The following is a 16,483-nucleotide window of genomic DNA, read 5'->3' as shown; positions in this document are numbered from 1 at the left end:
TGGAGTTGTTTCTCTATCTAGGTCAGGTTTCTGGGAAGCAGAAAAAGGTCTGAAAGGGAATGGTTGCAAGAGGAGGAGAGAGGGGGAAGGAGGTGAGCAAAGAGGAAGGAAAGGAGGGATGGGGAAGGACAGATAGAGGATTGAGGGGATGAAGAGAACAGGAAGGAAGTTTGAGGAGAGAAAATAAGTGTGGGAATCTTTTTTGAAACAGTTTCAAAGCCTCCATATCTTTCATAAAGTATGTCACACAAAGTTGGGTACAATACTTTTGTTGATGCGGATTTTGACAGGTTTACTGTAACTTCCTTGCTTTTGAACTTTATGATCCTATTTATAAAATCCAGGACCATACAAAATTGATCAATTGCTCTCGGCCTCCCTGTAAACTCCAATGGTTTGTGCACATATATTCCCCAGATCCTTCTGTTCCAAATCCCTTTTAGGATTATTCTGTTTGTAAAGGGTCCTCATGGCTACCCTAACGGACACCACGATAAATCTTCCTTTAGTCAAGAAAAATCTGTTCACTATTCCCTGTTGCCTGTCACAATCCATTTCATGTCATTACTGTCCCTTCTAGTCCATGTACTCAACAGTGTGTAGTGCAGCATTTTATCAAATGCTTTTCGGAAGTCCGTGTCAACGGCATTATCTTCATCTACTGTCTCTGTGACCTCATTAAAAAAATCAAGCAAGTTAGTTAAACATGATTTGCCCTTAAGGAAATCCAACATGAATATTTTAATTTATTCATATTTGCCCAAGTGATCATTAATTTCTCCACAAATTCTGACTGACCTGTCATTGCTGAATTTATCCTTCCCTTTAAGAGTCCAACTTTAAGAATTCCAGGTGCTGTGTGTATACAATGTTGAGTTTCTCCTTTGTAACTTTAAATCTGTTCTGTTGTTTTAAATAAACTAACCCATGGAGTTGATCAATCCTTGATGAGTGATTGATTATTAGGCTATTAACATTAATCTGATAATGATTAAATTAGATTAGATTCCCTTGAATAAAGTGTAACATTTGCAATTCTCCGGTACCATTCCTGTATAATGGGAAAATCAGAAATTAGAGTCAATGCCTTAAGAATTTTCATCTTCCCTCCGTTACCTTGGATGTATTTCATCAAATCCTGGTGACCTATGAACCTTAAGTACGAACAACCTTTCTGACTACTCCCTCTTATCAAATTTTAACACGTTGAGTGTCTTATTTTTCTCTTTATAACTCAAGGGCCATCTTGGTATATATATATATATATATATATATGTTAAGTACTTATTATTCATGCCTAAGATATGCTTCTACCTTCATGTATAAACCCTGGATTATTAACTGAGATGACCCACTGCTCCTTTTAATATGTCAATGTAAGTTTTTTTTGGATTTCCTTTGTATTTGCTGCCTGACTCTTCTCATGTTCTCTTTTTGCTTCTCTTTACAATGCCCCTCTAAACCTTCTATATTGAGCCTGAATTTCAATTATCCACCTGACGTCTGTTGTAAATAAACTTTCTGTTTCATCTTAATCTCTATCTTTTCCTCATCATGGCAATGTACTTTGATGTTATCCAAATTATCTTGTCTTTAAAAGCAGCTTCTTTGATAGGTTACAGTTTGCCCGACAGTCTTTGATGCCAATTTATCTGGGCCGGATTTGTTTTCATCCTATAAAAGCTGCCCTCCCACTGTTAATTATTCTTAGTCTGATTGTTCCTTGCTTTCCTGTTCCCCAAATGTACTGGGAAATCTATTTTTTTTTTAGTTCTAAACAAATACATTCTGTCCTTGAGTGGTGCCAAAGAGTGGAGGGCCTGTGGAATTCATTCCCATGGAGTGCAATGGAGGTTGGGACATTAAAGACAATGATTGATACATTCTTAATATGGGGAGAGTGCAGGTAATTGGCGTTGAAATGCCCATCAGCCATGATTGAATGGCGGAGTGGACTCGGTGGGCTGAATGACTTACTTCCACTCCTATGTCTTATGGTCCCGATGTGTCTATAAGCATCCTCTCTGCAATATACTTGCATGTCTCCTTTCATTTCTTTCATTGGCGTTGTACCTTGGAAGTGAATGTATAGAGGCAGCTGTAGGCATTGGACCAGTTCATGCATTCCACCAGCATGGCAACTTAAAGGGATTTGATGATTGTCAATTCTCTTGCTGCACTGTCAGGGGTATTTTGGTATTGAAGCTTTAAAAGCACAGGCTCATGTAGCTGCTGACAAAAGGTAGGGGGCCATGACTTGTTGTTCTCTTCTTTCTTTGCTACAGACAATTTTACGTACACTGGTCACACTATGGCAAACATCACTGCCCTGCCAAAATAAACATCCATACCCATAATTTTGGCCTGGTATTTTGAGCTTAAATATTATTATTATAATCTTTACCTCTATGCTTCATAGGTAATAATGTTTCAAATTTAACTGGTCCATATGAACTGATGAACCATCAATATGCACTCAAGGCAGGAAGAAGCTTTTGAAGTGGCTATCTGCTTGATTTAGAGTCATCGAGACATACAGCACAGAAACAGACCCTTCAGTCCAACTCGTCCATGCCGACCAGATATCCTAAGCTACTCTAGTTCCCTTTGCCAGCATTTGGCCCATATCCCCCTAAACCCTTCCTATTCATATACCCATCAAGATGCCTTTTAAATGCTGTAGTTGTACTAGTTTCCACCATACCCCTCATGATTTTACGAACCTCTATAAGGTTACTCCTCAGCCTCTAATGCTCCAGGGAAAACAGCCCCAGCCTATTCAGCCTCTCCCTGTAGCTCAAACTCTCCAACCCTGGCAACATTCTTGTAAATTTTTTCTGAATCCTATCAAGTTTCACAACATCCTTCCTATAGTATGGAGAGCAGAATTGCATGCAATGTTCCAAAAGTGACCTAACCAATGTCCTGTACAGCTGCAACACGACCTCCCAACTCCTATATTCAATACGCTGACCAATAAAGGAAAGTACCAAATGCCTGCTTCACTATCCTATCTACCTGCGACTCCACTTTCAAGGAACTATGAACCTGCACTTCAAGGTCTGTTTGTTTAGCAAAACTCTCCAGGACCTTACCATTCAGGGTATAAGTCCTGCCTTGAATTGCCTTTCCAAAATACAGCACCTCACATTTATCTAAATTAAACTCCATCTGCCATGATCAAGATCCTCTTGTACTTTGAGGTAACCTTCATCGCTGTCCACTATACCTCCCATTTTGGTGTCATCGGCAACCTTACTAACTATACCTCCTACATATTCAAATCATTTGATGAGATGACAGAACAAATCTGAAATTGTAAAATAGTTCAAAATTCAAAACCTGCTTGAATGCACAATTTGGCTGGGTAGGGGTGTGTGTGTGTTCGTAGTTTACTGGAGGGACAGCTGTTTGCCTGTTCCTTAACCCTACAGGCTGAGGCCAACCACAATGCCTATCTCACTTGTCCAGACTCAACACATCGTAGGATGTTTGCTGCCTTGTGTACCTTGGTTCCACACCATCTGAGCAACCATGAAACTGCCCTGAAACACAGAACAGGAACTGTGGAATTGCAACACTGACAGGATCATACTGAACATGTGCTGCAGGTCCACAGGCATTTGGTATTTGGTGAGCCAAGCCACTCTCATGGCTACAGGGTTACATTAGATAAACAAGAGCAGGAGTATGTCATTTCCTTCCGGAACCTGATTTCTATTGTCATTAAGTTAGATTATGTCTGATCAGTCACCTAATTACACACATCCATCAGAAATAGGGGCAGCAAATGCTGGAATTACTCAGCAGATCTGTTTGGGGTTGGGGATCAAGGCATTTGGAACTCTAGAGGAAATGAGATCAGGGCAGTAACTTGCTTACAGTCATTTTGAGAAGTTTCCGTCCTTGATTTAGCATTAGCACCCTTGCCATGCTGACCTCTTTCCCAAGGTGCAGATCTTATACATTCAGACAGTACACTGTGGCCTAATAATAATAATATATTGAATGATAAGAGACCAATATTTCACACCTTCTTTATTTAATTACAGCTCATGGATCAAAATATATCATCGCAAATTAAGTTGTTAATAACAGATTCACTGACATCTAATAGTCCTTGCCTCCAGTCTTGCTGCAACCAAATTCTAACATATTGAATCAAAAATTGGTACTTATGACAGAATTTTGATACTTCATAAGTTACAACAACAATAACTTGCATTTATATAGCACCTCTAAAGTTTTAAATCATCCAGTCACCTCCCAGGAGTATTATCAAACAAAATTTGACACCAAGCCACATGATATATTAGAACAGATTCTCAAAAGCTTGGTTGAAGAGGTAGGTTTGAAGGAGCATCTTAAATGAGGAGGGAAAAAACACTAAAGCTGAGGTTGAGAAAGCTGCACGGAGCAGATAAACGGAAATGGATGTGGAAGAGACCAGAAACAGTGGGCTGTAGTACTGGAGGATGTTACCAAGATAGAGATCCACAACGCAACGTGAGGGATTTGAAAATAAAAATGAGAATTTTATAATTGAGGTATTGTCAGACTGGAAGCCAATATCACTCGACAAGCACAGGGTTATTCTTAAAATGCAAACAAAAAATTCAAATTTAAACATAAAATATTTACTTTTCTTTTACTATGCCAAGGAGGTTTTCTAACAAAGTTGGGTTGAAATTTTTATACAATAGAAAATTTCTTACCAGAGTAAATGGAACCTCATTTATTGCCATCTGCTGTCAAATTACATTATTTCGCTAGAGAATTTTTACATTTGCAGTTTACAAGTTCATAAAAGTTGAACAGCCAAAAACACACACAATCTTTTTTTTTAAATCTTGACACAGATAGTTAACAGTACACAACTACGATCAATTTATCAATACTTAAATATGTAATTAACATAAAAGTCAAATCTAAACTGAATTCGGGTAAAAACCCAAAATTAGAAGCAACATTTCCTTGTGATATTTTAAAAGGTGTTTTTCGTCCAGGGTCTGCGATTTGTGGCTGTTTTGGTTCAGTTGTTAAAACAGTTCAACTCCAGTCTTGGAGACACAAAAGTCTTTTTTTCCCTAAAAGTCAATATGACACTGACGCAGAATGTGGAATGCAGGACCGAGCAGGCTGGCGATCGTAGGTTTTCATTTGCACAGATGGCGTTGCAATTGGCTGCGGCTTGCAGGAGGTGAACCCAGTCCTGAGAATTGTGATGCACTGGAATTAGTTGTCCTAGATTTCCTAATGCTTCATTGCGGCGTGTGGAAGGCCCCAGATGGAGAGTGCAGGGACGCAGTGTTTATTTACTTGGAGCACTTCTAGAATTTCTTATGTGGAACACAAATAATAACAGGATACGCAATTAGGTCAGAATTAAACCAGTTTCTCAATTCACACAGACTGGTCACCGCATCCTTTGGTTTAATTAAATTTTAAATACTTGGCAATTTTTACTTCAAGGGAACAGATAAAATCTAAGCGGAAGCCGGTACAAATTACTGCTCCTTATGCTGTAGGTAATCAACTTGGAAAAAGTCAAGGCTCGACTCAATGTTTTTTTTCCCCAGGATCAAGCATCTTAAATGTTCTGATGCTGGCTGTTAACTTGGCCTCTTAAGTCAAAAGCTCCTTCAGTGGTTTGTGTTACCAATTTTTGGGATGCGAATGTTATTGGCGTTAATTGCCCATCCTGGATGGCCGTCGGTATTCGCTGGTGCATCACCTTCTTGAGTCGCTGCAGTCCATGTGGTGGCGCTGCATCCACAGTGCTGATATGTAGTGAGTACCACAATGTCGACCCAATAAGCGATGAAGGTGATGTACATCTAAGTCGAATGTGTTGACTTGCAGGTGGTGGTGTTCCCATGGGTCCGCTGTCCTTGTCCTCCCAGGTGGTGGAGGTCAGAGGCTAGTTAGCATCACAACTGGTGAACGGCGCAAGGCAGAATCTGAACGTCACTGAGGGATTAATCAGGAGAATATTGTTGCATAGCTGGAAGAAGTCACTAAGTACTTAAGGGCCAACTTTGCAAGGCTCAGCTCTCATAGCAAATGCCTACCAGCTACCACTGTGACTTTGGGAGAGCCTGGTAAGCCATACAACATTAAAAAGGCTTCAGCCAGGCAAGGGAGCTGGAGGTGGTCAGCAATGAGTATGGATAGACAGGTTAAGGGTGAGCCTTTTGAAAATGGATGATTCTGAGAGATTTAAAAATGGCCAATATGGAGGGAAGAATCTTTTCAGGAGAGAGAACTGCAATCATATCAGTAGAGATAGTCAGCAGTGTGGTGGGCATATGATCAAGGGTTCATGGACAAGGTGAGCTCAGAGAGGGCATGAGGGGACACAGAGGAGACAAAGGTGCAAGTTCAGATTGTGTGTAGGGGACCCTTTGCCTTGATGGGGTTAATAGGAGTGAAACAGCAGAGGAAGCTGAATGCATGGTCTTAATTTTAGTGACAAAGGTGAACACCTTACATTTATTGAGGCTACAACAACATGTAAGAGAAGATTAAATACGTGGTTAAGGGAAAGAGGTGGAGAGGTATATTTAGATTTAGGACTATAGCTTATATGGAAAAATAACATCAAAGGTTGTGGTAGAAGGCTGTTTTCAAATTATGGTTTCTGGTCACAATTGCAGAATAAGTTCAGTGGTGTTACAATTCTAACTGAGTGCAGCCATGGGAGCATGAAGTGGGTCAGTTTATCACAGAGCACCTTTGGGAACAATTGTCTATCATAACTTTGGCCCAAGATTTATGAAGGTTCCAATAGAAAAAGGGACCCTTTTATGACCTCTGATCATCATGGAATACTTTACAGATGATGAAGTATTCCTGAAGTATTGACTATGCTAGTGTCAGAGACACAACAACCAATTTGTGTCCAGAAAGCTCCTACGAATATCAATTGTTGTTGATGACTGTTCTTCATGATGTTGATTGAGAGATAAGCATTGGCTGTGTCATTAAGGAGAACACCCCTGCTTTTCTGAATACTGCAGGGATTGTTAGATTAGCTTGAAAGGACACATAGGAAGGATTTTAGTCTAATATTTCATCTGAAAGATTCCCTCATATCGAATGGAATGTCAGCCTAGATCATGCGCTTAATTCTCTCAGTCAATCTTCTGTCCTTGAGGTGTTACTGCTACTAACTGAACCTAGGTGCTGGCATCTGTAAATGGTTAAAATGTGATGTTGTAGGTGTTGAATCTAGTGATGTACCACATGGGGATCATGATCACTACCTTGCAAAATACTGTGGATTCTGGAAATCTGAAATACTGGAAGATGCTGGAAGTAATCAGCAGGTCAAGCAGCATCTGTGGAGAGACAAAGAGTGTGACCTGCTGAATGTTTCCAGCATTTTCTGTTTCTGTTTCAGATGATCTCAGAAGTGTTTAACACAAGATTGTGGATAGGGGGATAAGAGTGTTTTTTTAAAATAACCTGCCACTTCATGCTTGAGAAATTGGGTGCTGCAGAGGCAGAATATTTCTATAATTTACACTTCAAGCTTTACGTTGCAGAATATTTGAAAACACAAAGTACTTCTGGGCAAAATTCATGTTGCAGTTTCAAACTTAGAAAGTATATCTACAAATGTATGTTTGTTTTGCACTAAGTACAAGTTTCAGATTGTCAGACTGATTAAGATTGACAGAAAATAGAAACAATGAAACAGAAATGAGAACAAAAACTGCATCTTTCTTTGTCAAATGCGTTGGAATTTAACGATACGTTGGTTGTTTGTGTACCTGAGATGGAAATTACATAAGAAGCACTGACCACTGCTATCACTATTGCACACCATAGATCATGTTGCTTTTTAACCATTTGTGCAAGATTGCCAAAGGAATCTTCCAAAAAAAACAGAGCCGAAAATTCAAAGCTATTCCCTGGTTTTACCTCAAGTTCATCCCGAAAGTAGATCAATGCTGAGTTATTTATTTCAGAAAATAAAGGTGACAAGCCTGAATCATGGCCCATATTCTGAATCTTATGGATTGTTCATTATCACAAAATATCTCAAGAAGAAGTTTATTTATAATCATTGCTCTCCAGAGAGTAAAACTGCAGATTCTGCAGCTTTTCCAATGCATCTGGCAACCACAGCTTTGTTTCATCAATAGATCCTACTGTTCCAACACTGAGTATGAAAGAAAGCATCTCAACAAGAGCCAACTTCCTGTGGCATTTCAAACAAGTTTCTGAAGAGGAGTCATTTTTGGACTCGAAACTTCAACTTGTTTCTCTCTCCACCGATGTTACCAGACCAGCTGCATGTCTCCAGCAATTCCTGTCTATACTACTGTGGCATTCCTCAGGTTTGGAAGAAGCACTCAAGAAATGGTTGTAATGGGTGGAGAGCTTATCGCCCCTATTTCTGGAGGAAGCAAGAATAACAGGTCCTCTTGTGACAGGGTGCCATTTGTATTTAAAAGCAGGTAAAGCACCATTTTCTGTTAGGTAGCAGATATAAATGTTACACGGTGACCCACCCTAAATGGGTTGCTTGTCACAGGTGAGGCAAACTGTGAGGAATAAAGAACTCCAGGATTTGAACACATTGCAGATTATTGTTGATGAGTTGATCTTGTTGACCCAGTTTTGATTTGCAAATAAGAAGCTACAGCCTTTGCTACCCAATAAACATACGCACATAACTAACACAGCAGTTCACCTGACAGTTGGTATTAACAGTTGGAAGTTGGCACAAAGTGAAATATCAGACTGCCCAACAATTATAATACAATAACTATTTGAAATGAAAGAAGTATGCAATAAAATAGCATATTTTAACATGCCTACCTCTACAATAATGTTTCTGAAACTATTGTTCTGAGTTGCTACATAATCTAGATGTTTCCCGGACTTAGCAAGGGAACTCTAATCACATGATTACAGGCATCTTGACTGTACAGACAACTGGGATAATAAACTGTTTTCCTTTTTAATTTTCAAATGTTTGAAAACTTAGTCATTGCATGTGCCCCCAACCACACCTCCCCCTTCCCCCCTTGAATATTTCATGTTGAAATCCCCAGCAAACTACAACTTCTCATTATATGACTTAAATCTTCAGAGAGTTGAGGAAGTTTGTTTGTAGTCTCTCAGAATGACAGAAGCATAGGTTACATTGGGTGGGGTACACAGCACTGATTCAGAGATGGGGGAGCTGGGAACGGAGCTGCCTGATGCCACTGAATCTCGGAAGGGGGATGGAGGTGTGAGTGCTGGAGAGTCCTCCAACATGAGTTTGTTGGGGACGACCAGTTCCTCCTGGTGCTCAGTGTTGTCATAAATGAAGTCGTCAATGAGGTTGAACCTTTCACTCTCCTCGTCCTCCTCCTCCTCCTCCTCCTCCTCCTCCTCAACAGGTGAGATGGGTTGAGGATTGAAGGTAGTCATCTGAAGTGGGAGCACTTGTTCGTCAAGCTGGTACAATGGCGTCACCCCATTCCCAGGCACTGGCACGGGCACAGTAAGCACTGAATTAAGATCAGTCATATTAGTTGTAAATGTATTGACCACTCCGTGCAACTGATCCATTATGGACTGTTGTGAAGAAACATCTTTTTGCAACTGATCAGAAATGAAGAACTGGGGATCTTCCATTTCTTTAAGCTGTGTGATAGACATTGCTCGTCTCTGCAACATCATTTCTGGACTATTGGGAATGTCGAGTCTCAATGGTTCACTTTCATCTTCTTCCACAACATTGTAAAGGGCTTTTGTGCTTGCATCTGAGAAGCTGAGGTTTTTGATCTGGTTCTGGTATGGTTTAGTCAGGGGTTTGATTACAGCTGTCTGATTAGATGCAACATCTTTGCTCTTCACATGGACGGACAGTCTATGCCACATGTGCTGTCCTTTCGCTGGCCGTCCAGTTCCTGGTTCAGACCATGACACAGACTTCCCATTGGAACTGGGGAAAGATGTAAATTCCCAGTTAAAACCTTTTGCACCAAAACTGCAGCTGAATATTTTCACAGTCGATTTTACAATTCTCCTCTCTATACTTGCATTTTAAAATGGGATTGCCACTCCGATTGGGGAAAAAAAACACATTGAAGAACAGCAAAATAAATTGGTTTCACATGCAAAGTTCATGGTGATTTCATGTTGCAAATTACATTGTGCAATTTATATAATTGCAATTCATTGCATTAGTTATATATCATGCCCAGTATTCACAGGGACAATAATAGCCCTTATAAAGCAATAGTCTATGTGTTTAAAAAAACCAATGAAATTTGATCTGGGGCAAATTGGTAATGTGGGCTTAGGCCTATTGGGGCTGGACTGAGTTGTTGAGAATTCACTTGAGAGATCAGAAAAAACAATTAATTCAATACAAGTTAAGCTATTACTTAAGATATTTGGAATAATCACATTAAAAACAACTATTGCGCAGTGAGATCAGGGAAATTATCCATTGAGAACAAAGCAATGTTTATTGATTGATTTTGCCATACACTCTTTGGCTTTGCAATAAAATGAACATTCCTCTTAAATCCTTTATGTTTAGCTTGAGAATTTGCTGTGTCATCCCATTTTTATTCCAAACAAGCAACAATTCCCCCCCCCCCCACCCCAACAAACCAACCAACTACCTCTCCATCTATCCAATCTCTCACTAAACCAGCCAGACATTAATCTATCCAGCAGACTGTATCTTCATGTAGCTAGCCATTCAAGTACCTTGCTGGCAATCTACCTCTCCAAACATTTGGCACACCTATCAGCCTTTATCCAGTGATGCACATATCAATTGATCCATCTACTCATCAAGCCAGTGGGCCAGACATCCTACCACCAATCATCTTCTCTTCAATATCTCTATCTATTCATCAATACATTCTGCACTATATCCAGCCAATGAGCCATTCCACCAATCAGCTAGCAGCCTATCAAATTACCCAGCCACTCAATCAAAACAGGTTAACACCTATATTCCATCCATACTTTTGTACCTTCATTTATCCTTCTCGCTGCCTGGGAAAGGCAGCCAACATGATCAAAGACCCCTGCCAGCCCAGTTATAATCTCTCCCAACCTCTTCTGTCAGGCAGAAGGTACAAAAGCTTAAATACATGAACCAAAAGATTCAAGAACAGCGTCTTCCTTGCTTTGATCAGACTTCTGAATGGACTTGTCAAATTATAAATTTAAGTGTTGATCTCATTCTTTGTGCACATTCTCTGCAGCTGTAACATTGCATTCTTTGCTCTGTTCTATTACCCTAAAGCACTTTGTATGGTGTGATCTGCCTGTACTGCATGCAAAACCAAACCTTTTGCTGTGCCAAGCTACATATGAGAATAATACATGAAATAAGAATAACAGGAGTATGTACATCTAGATAACTCTTTATTCAGTCAGCCAGTGATTTATTATTGGATTTTTCATCCTTTCAATTCTTACATTCATCTAACCTATAATCTAGGTATCCGTTAGTCTAACCTATTATCCAAGTAACCAATCAAATAGAAATTAACCAAACATCCAACTATTCAGTTGACCAGTACCCACCTAGACGTCTAACTAGGTGTCCAACCAGAACATCAAATAGACAGGCTACTTCTAATCAATAATCCAGATGGGCATAATTCAACAAGGCATTCTTTTATTCAATTATCCAAACAATAAATTTCCAAGCAAATCATCCAGCCAGCCAGTCATTCATCCAGCTACTTATCCTTCCTTCTAACCGTCTAACCAGCAACATGGACAACTACCCTTTCTTCTACAGATTTGTTAATGTAACCACCCATTGATCAATTGATACAGCCATACATCCATCATTTATCCAGCTCAATATTCTTCCAATCAACCTCATCCTTTCAGATAAAAGCCAGTTTTCATCAGCCAGAATGCTGAAAGGTCACCTCAACTTGAAAAACCAACTCCATTTCTTTCCACAGAAGATGCTTGGCCTGCTGAACATTTCAAGCATTTTTGTTTTTGTTAGATTGAAGAGTTTTAAGTTTGAATTTTATGGGACCTGTAGATCATTGAGGATGGGAGTGATTGAGCATTGAGACTTGGCAGGAATATATTAAGAATAGCTGAGTTTTGGATGACTTGAAGTGAGTGAAAGGAAGTTGATGAAAAGTGGCCAAGGAGAGAACTTGAATAGTTGATTCTTGAGGTGACAAATGCATGTTTGAACACAGGTGGGCTGAAGTAAAGGGAGGTTTTTATTATATAACGAGATAGACCCAAGTGGACTTTTTGATGGAGAGGATTAGGATTTTAATGTAGTGTTTAGTTGTGTCTTATTCAGTTTGTGACAGTGACCAGGGAGCAGGATAGAGAGTGTGGCGGGTGCCAAGGATGTTATAATCGTCACTCAATCAAAATTTAATGTCTGTTTCTGTCTTAATGTCAATCAAATAAAATAAGGCAATGGAATTTTAAATGGAGGTCTGTTGCGGATGCCAGTTTTCTTTAATGTCCTTTTTTAAAAATTGGAATTCATTTCCTCAAACTGGCATGGTCAGATTCAAACTTGCACTCCCTGATATAGTAACATAACCATTATGTTTCCAAACCCTGAACTAGTGAAGCCCTATATCAAATTGGTTGAGTTTGTCAAGAGATTGCAGTGTCACATTCGATAGCACTGAACAAGTGCTGTCGTTTTGATGGGGGAGATGTGGTCATATGAACTGAGCATTGTATTAGTGGATTGCTGTATCACAGACCTTCAGGATATTGAAATTTAAAGTGGATAGTTCAGTCAGTTATCCCAGCGGCAGAACTGGCTGATCCAAATGGCATTTGTTGTTAGATTAGTTATTAGTTTTAAGTCCAAGATGGGTAAATTTTTGTTAAGCAAGAGTATTAATGAATATGAGCCAAAGGACGGTTACTTCTGAAGAGGATCACTGGACCTTTCTTCACTTAATTCATTCATAGGAAGAGAGCATCACTGGTTAGCATTCATTTCCCATCTCTAATTGCCCAGAGGGCTCTTGAGAGTTAACCACATTGCAGTGGGCCTGGAGTCACATGTAGGCCAGACCAGGTAAGGATGGAAGTTCCCTTCTCTAAAGAGAATTAGGGAACCAGATAGATTGTTCCCAACAATGGATTCATGGTCATCATTAGACTCTTAATTCCAGATTTTTAAAAATTGAGTTCAAATTCTATCATCTGCCATGGCAGGATTCAAACCCGGATCCCTGGACTTTATCTGGGTCTCTGGATTAATAGTCCAGTGATAATACTACTCAGCTATCACCACTGCACCTGGAGTGTTGTGGGCAAATTGTTGGAGGGAATCCTCAGGGACTGGATTTACATGTATTTGGAATGGCAAGGACTGATTAGGATAGTCAGCATGGCTTTCTGCATGGGAGATCATTTCTAAAGACAAATGCTGCTAAACCTGCTGATTTTCTCCAGCAATTTCTGTTTTTGTGGCAGGTATATGGCAGGTAAAGGGACAGCTGGAAAACGGGAAGCCTTCAAAAATGAGAAAACGAGAATCCAGAGACAGTATATTCTTGTTCGGGTGAAAGGGAAGGCTGGTAGGTGTAGGGAATGCCGGATGATGAGAGAAATTGAGGGTTTGATTAAGAGAAAGAAGGTATAGACAGCAGAGACCAAGTATAAAGACAGTAGGAGTATACTCAACAGGGAAATCAGGAGGTCAAAAAGGGGACAAGAGATATTTTTAGCAAATAGGGTTAAGGAGAATGCAAAGGGATTTTATAAATACATTAAGGACAAAAGGGTAACTATGGAGAGATTAGGGCCCCTCAAAGATCAGCAAGGCAGCCTATGTGTGGAGCCGCAGGAGATGGGAGAGATACTAAACGAGTATTTTGCATCAGTGTTTACTGTGGAGAAGGACATGAAGATATAGAATGTTGAGAAATAGATAGTGACATCTTGAAAAATTTCCATATTACAGAGGAGGAAGTGCTGGATGTCTTGAAAAGCATAAAAGTGGATAAATCCCCAGGACCTGATCAGGTGTACCTGAGAACTCTGTGGGAAGCTAGGGAAGTGATTGCTGGGCCCCTGGCTGAGATATTTATATCATTGATAGTCACAGGTGAGGTGAGGTGCCAGAAGTTGGTTGGCTGATGTGGTGCCGCTGTTTATGAAAGGTGGTAAGGACAAGCCACGGAACTATAGACCAGTGAACCTGACATAGGTGGTGGGCAAGTTGTTGGAGGGAATCCTGAGGGACAGGATCTACATGTATTTGGAAAGGCAAGGACTGATTAGGGATAGTCAACATGGCTTTGTGTGTGGGAAATCATGTCTCACAAACGTGATTGAGCTTTTTGAAGAAGTAACAAAGAGAATTGATGAGGGAAGAGCACTAGATGTGATCTATATGGACTTCAGTAAGGCGTTCGACAAGGTTCCCCATGGGAGACTGATTAGCAAGCTTAGATCTCATGGAATACAGGGAGAATTAGTCATTTGGATACAGAACTGGCTTGAAGGTAGAAGGTAGAGGGTTGTGGTGGAGGTTCATTTTTCAGATTGAAGGTCTGTGACGAGTGGAGTGCCACAAGGATCAGTGCTGGGTCCACTACTTTTCATCATTTATATAACTGATTTGGATTAACATAGGAGGTATAGTTTGCAGATGACACCAAAATTGGAGGTGTAGTGGACATCGAAGAAGGTTACCTCAGAGTACAATGGGATCTTGATCAGATGGGCCAGTGGGCTGAGGAGTGGCAGATGGAGTTTAATTCAGATAAATGCGAGGTGCTGCATTTTAAAAAAGCAAATCTTAGCAGGACTTATACACTTAATGGTAATGTCCTCGGGAGAGTTGCTGAACAAATTGACCTTGGAGTGCAGGTTCATAGTTCCTTGAAAGTAGAGTTGCAGGTAGATAGGGCAGTGAAGAAGGCGTTTGGTATGTTTCCTTTATTGGTCAGAGTATTGAGTACAGGAGTTGGGAGGTAATGTTGCGGCTGTACAGGATGTTGGCTCGGTCACTGTTGGAATATTGCGTGCAATTCTGGTCTCCTTCCTATTGGATGAATGTTGCTAAACTTGAAAGGGTTCAGAAAATATTTACAAGGATGTTGCCAGGGTTGGAGGATTTGAGCCAAAGGGAGAGGCTGAATAGACTAGGGTAGTTTTCCCTGGAGCGTATTATTTAAAAGGCATCTGGATGGGTGTATGATTAGGAAGGGTTTAGAGGAATATGGGCCAAGTGCGGGTAAATGGGACTAGATTAATTTAGGATATCTGATCGGCATGGACAAGTTGGACCGAAAGGGGTGTTTCTGTGCTGTACCTCTCTCTGCCTCTATGAGTCTATATGGAGTTAGGCCATAAACTGCAATCTCATTGAATGGTAGAACAAGCTTGAGGGGCTGATTGGCCTACTCCTGTTCTTATGTTGCTATTACTCACTACTCATTTTGTGTACTGTCTTGACACTGCTACTTGAGCTACTTGAGGCTGATTCAGTAGCAGTTCCTTAATAGGCTAAGGTCTTTCCGGAAGTCATCATTGGTGCTCTACTACTTACTGCAGAAGTAAGACACTTAGCAAGATGTACCAGCCATTAGCATCCATTGAACAGTGAACCTTCGACTGTCACAAAGGATGAGGGGGAAGGGGTCAACAATTTGCATCTCATGGAGGTGCTAATGTACAGTCTAAGTCTGAGGAACAGCAGGATGAAGGGGCTATACAGTATAACCTGCTTTGTGTTTGTGTGTGTTGTTTATTGCATTCATATGGTATTTGGGCGTTATGCAGAATACAGAAACACCTTCACTTTGTCTTTGGTATGGTAGTCTCAATTCTGATCACCAGCACCAAATCGAGCAAGTCAATGCCTCCATCCTTACACAATGCTTCTGCTTGATGCTCGCCTTATTTTTAAAAGGAGGGTGGTTTCCTGGGAAACCAAGTCTACCATCATCAAGCCTTGGCACAATCTTTCTCGGATACCTTTGAGACAATCAAGTGAATGCAAAAAGATCCCATGCTTCTATTTTAAAGCAGGGTACGAAATCATTCCTTACCCTGCTGGCCCATACTTATCTCTGAATAGTGAGAAAAAGATATCTATGATAATTGCTACAATACTGTTGTGGAATCCTGTTGTACACATACTCTCATCTGTTTCTTCCTACATAAATGTAGTGACTACGTTTCAAAAGCATTTCAGTGGATGGAAGGCATTTCAAGATGTCCTGAGGTCGTGACAGGCACTGTATAAATGCAAATTGCAAGAGCCTATTCTGCCATCAGGGAATGCCGTTGGGTAATGAAGATGAATTCCCAACGCTGTGAGAGATTGGGGGTTGTATACCCACATAGCTCTTCTCACAAGGTCTCAACAAACATAAGCCTTATAGCTTTCATTCTCGAAGGAGACCGATACATGGAACAAGAAGAGCTGCAGCATTCTGCAGCCACATAGCAGCCAGAAAAATGGTAAGTGAGAACGCGGAATCTGGCTGCACAG

At 40.4% G+C, this 16,483-nt stretch overlaps 1 protein-coding gene across 1 annotated transcript in view; it reads right to left on the bottom strand.

Annotated features, from left to right (window-relative positions):
- Positions 1-4,034: 4,034 nt before the first annotated feature.
- Positions 4,035-16,483, bottom strand: part of LOC122553027 (metabotropic glutamate receptor 1-like) — a 64,060-nt gene continuing 51,611 nt past the window's right edge. Inside the window, exon 6 of the mRNA XM_043696456.1 lies at positions 4,035-9,946. Within this exon, the coding sequence (XP_043552391.1) occupies positions 9,100-9,946 (847 nt within the window). The 3' untranslated portion in view covers positions 4,035-9,099. The remainder of the gene's footprint in view (positions 9,947-16,483) is intronic.

This window comes from Chiloscyllium plagiosum, chromosome 9 (assembly GCF_004010195.1).
Source record: "Chiloscyllium plagiosum isolate BGI_BamShark_2017 chromosome 9, ASM401019v2, whole genome shotgun sequence".
Taxonomy (NCBI): domain Eukaryota; kingdom Metazoa; phylum Chordata; class Chondrichthyes; order Orectolobiformes; family Hemiscylliidae; genus Chiloscyllium; species Chiloscyllium plagiosum.
The sequence above is the reverse complement of the archived record's forward strand: the minus strand, read 5'-3'. Positions and strand labels throughout refer to the sequence as shown.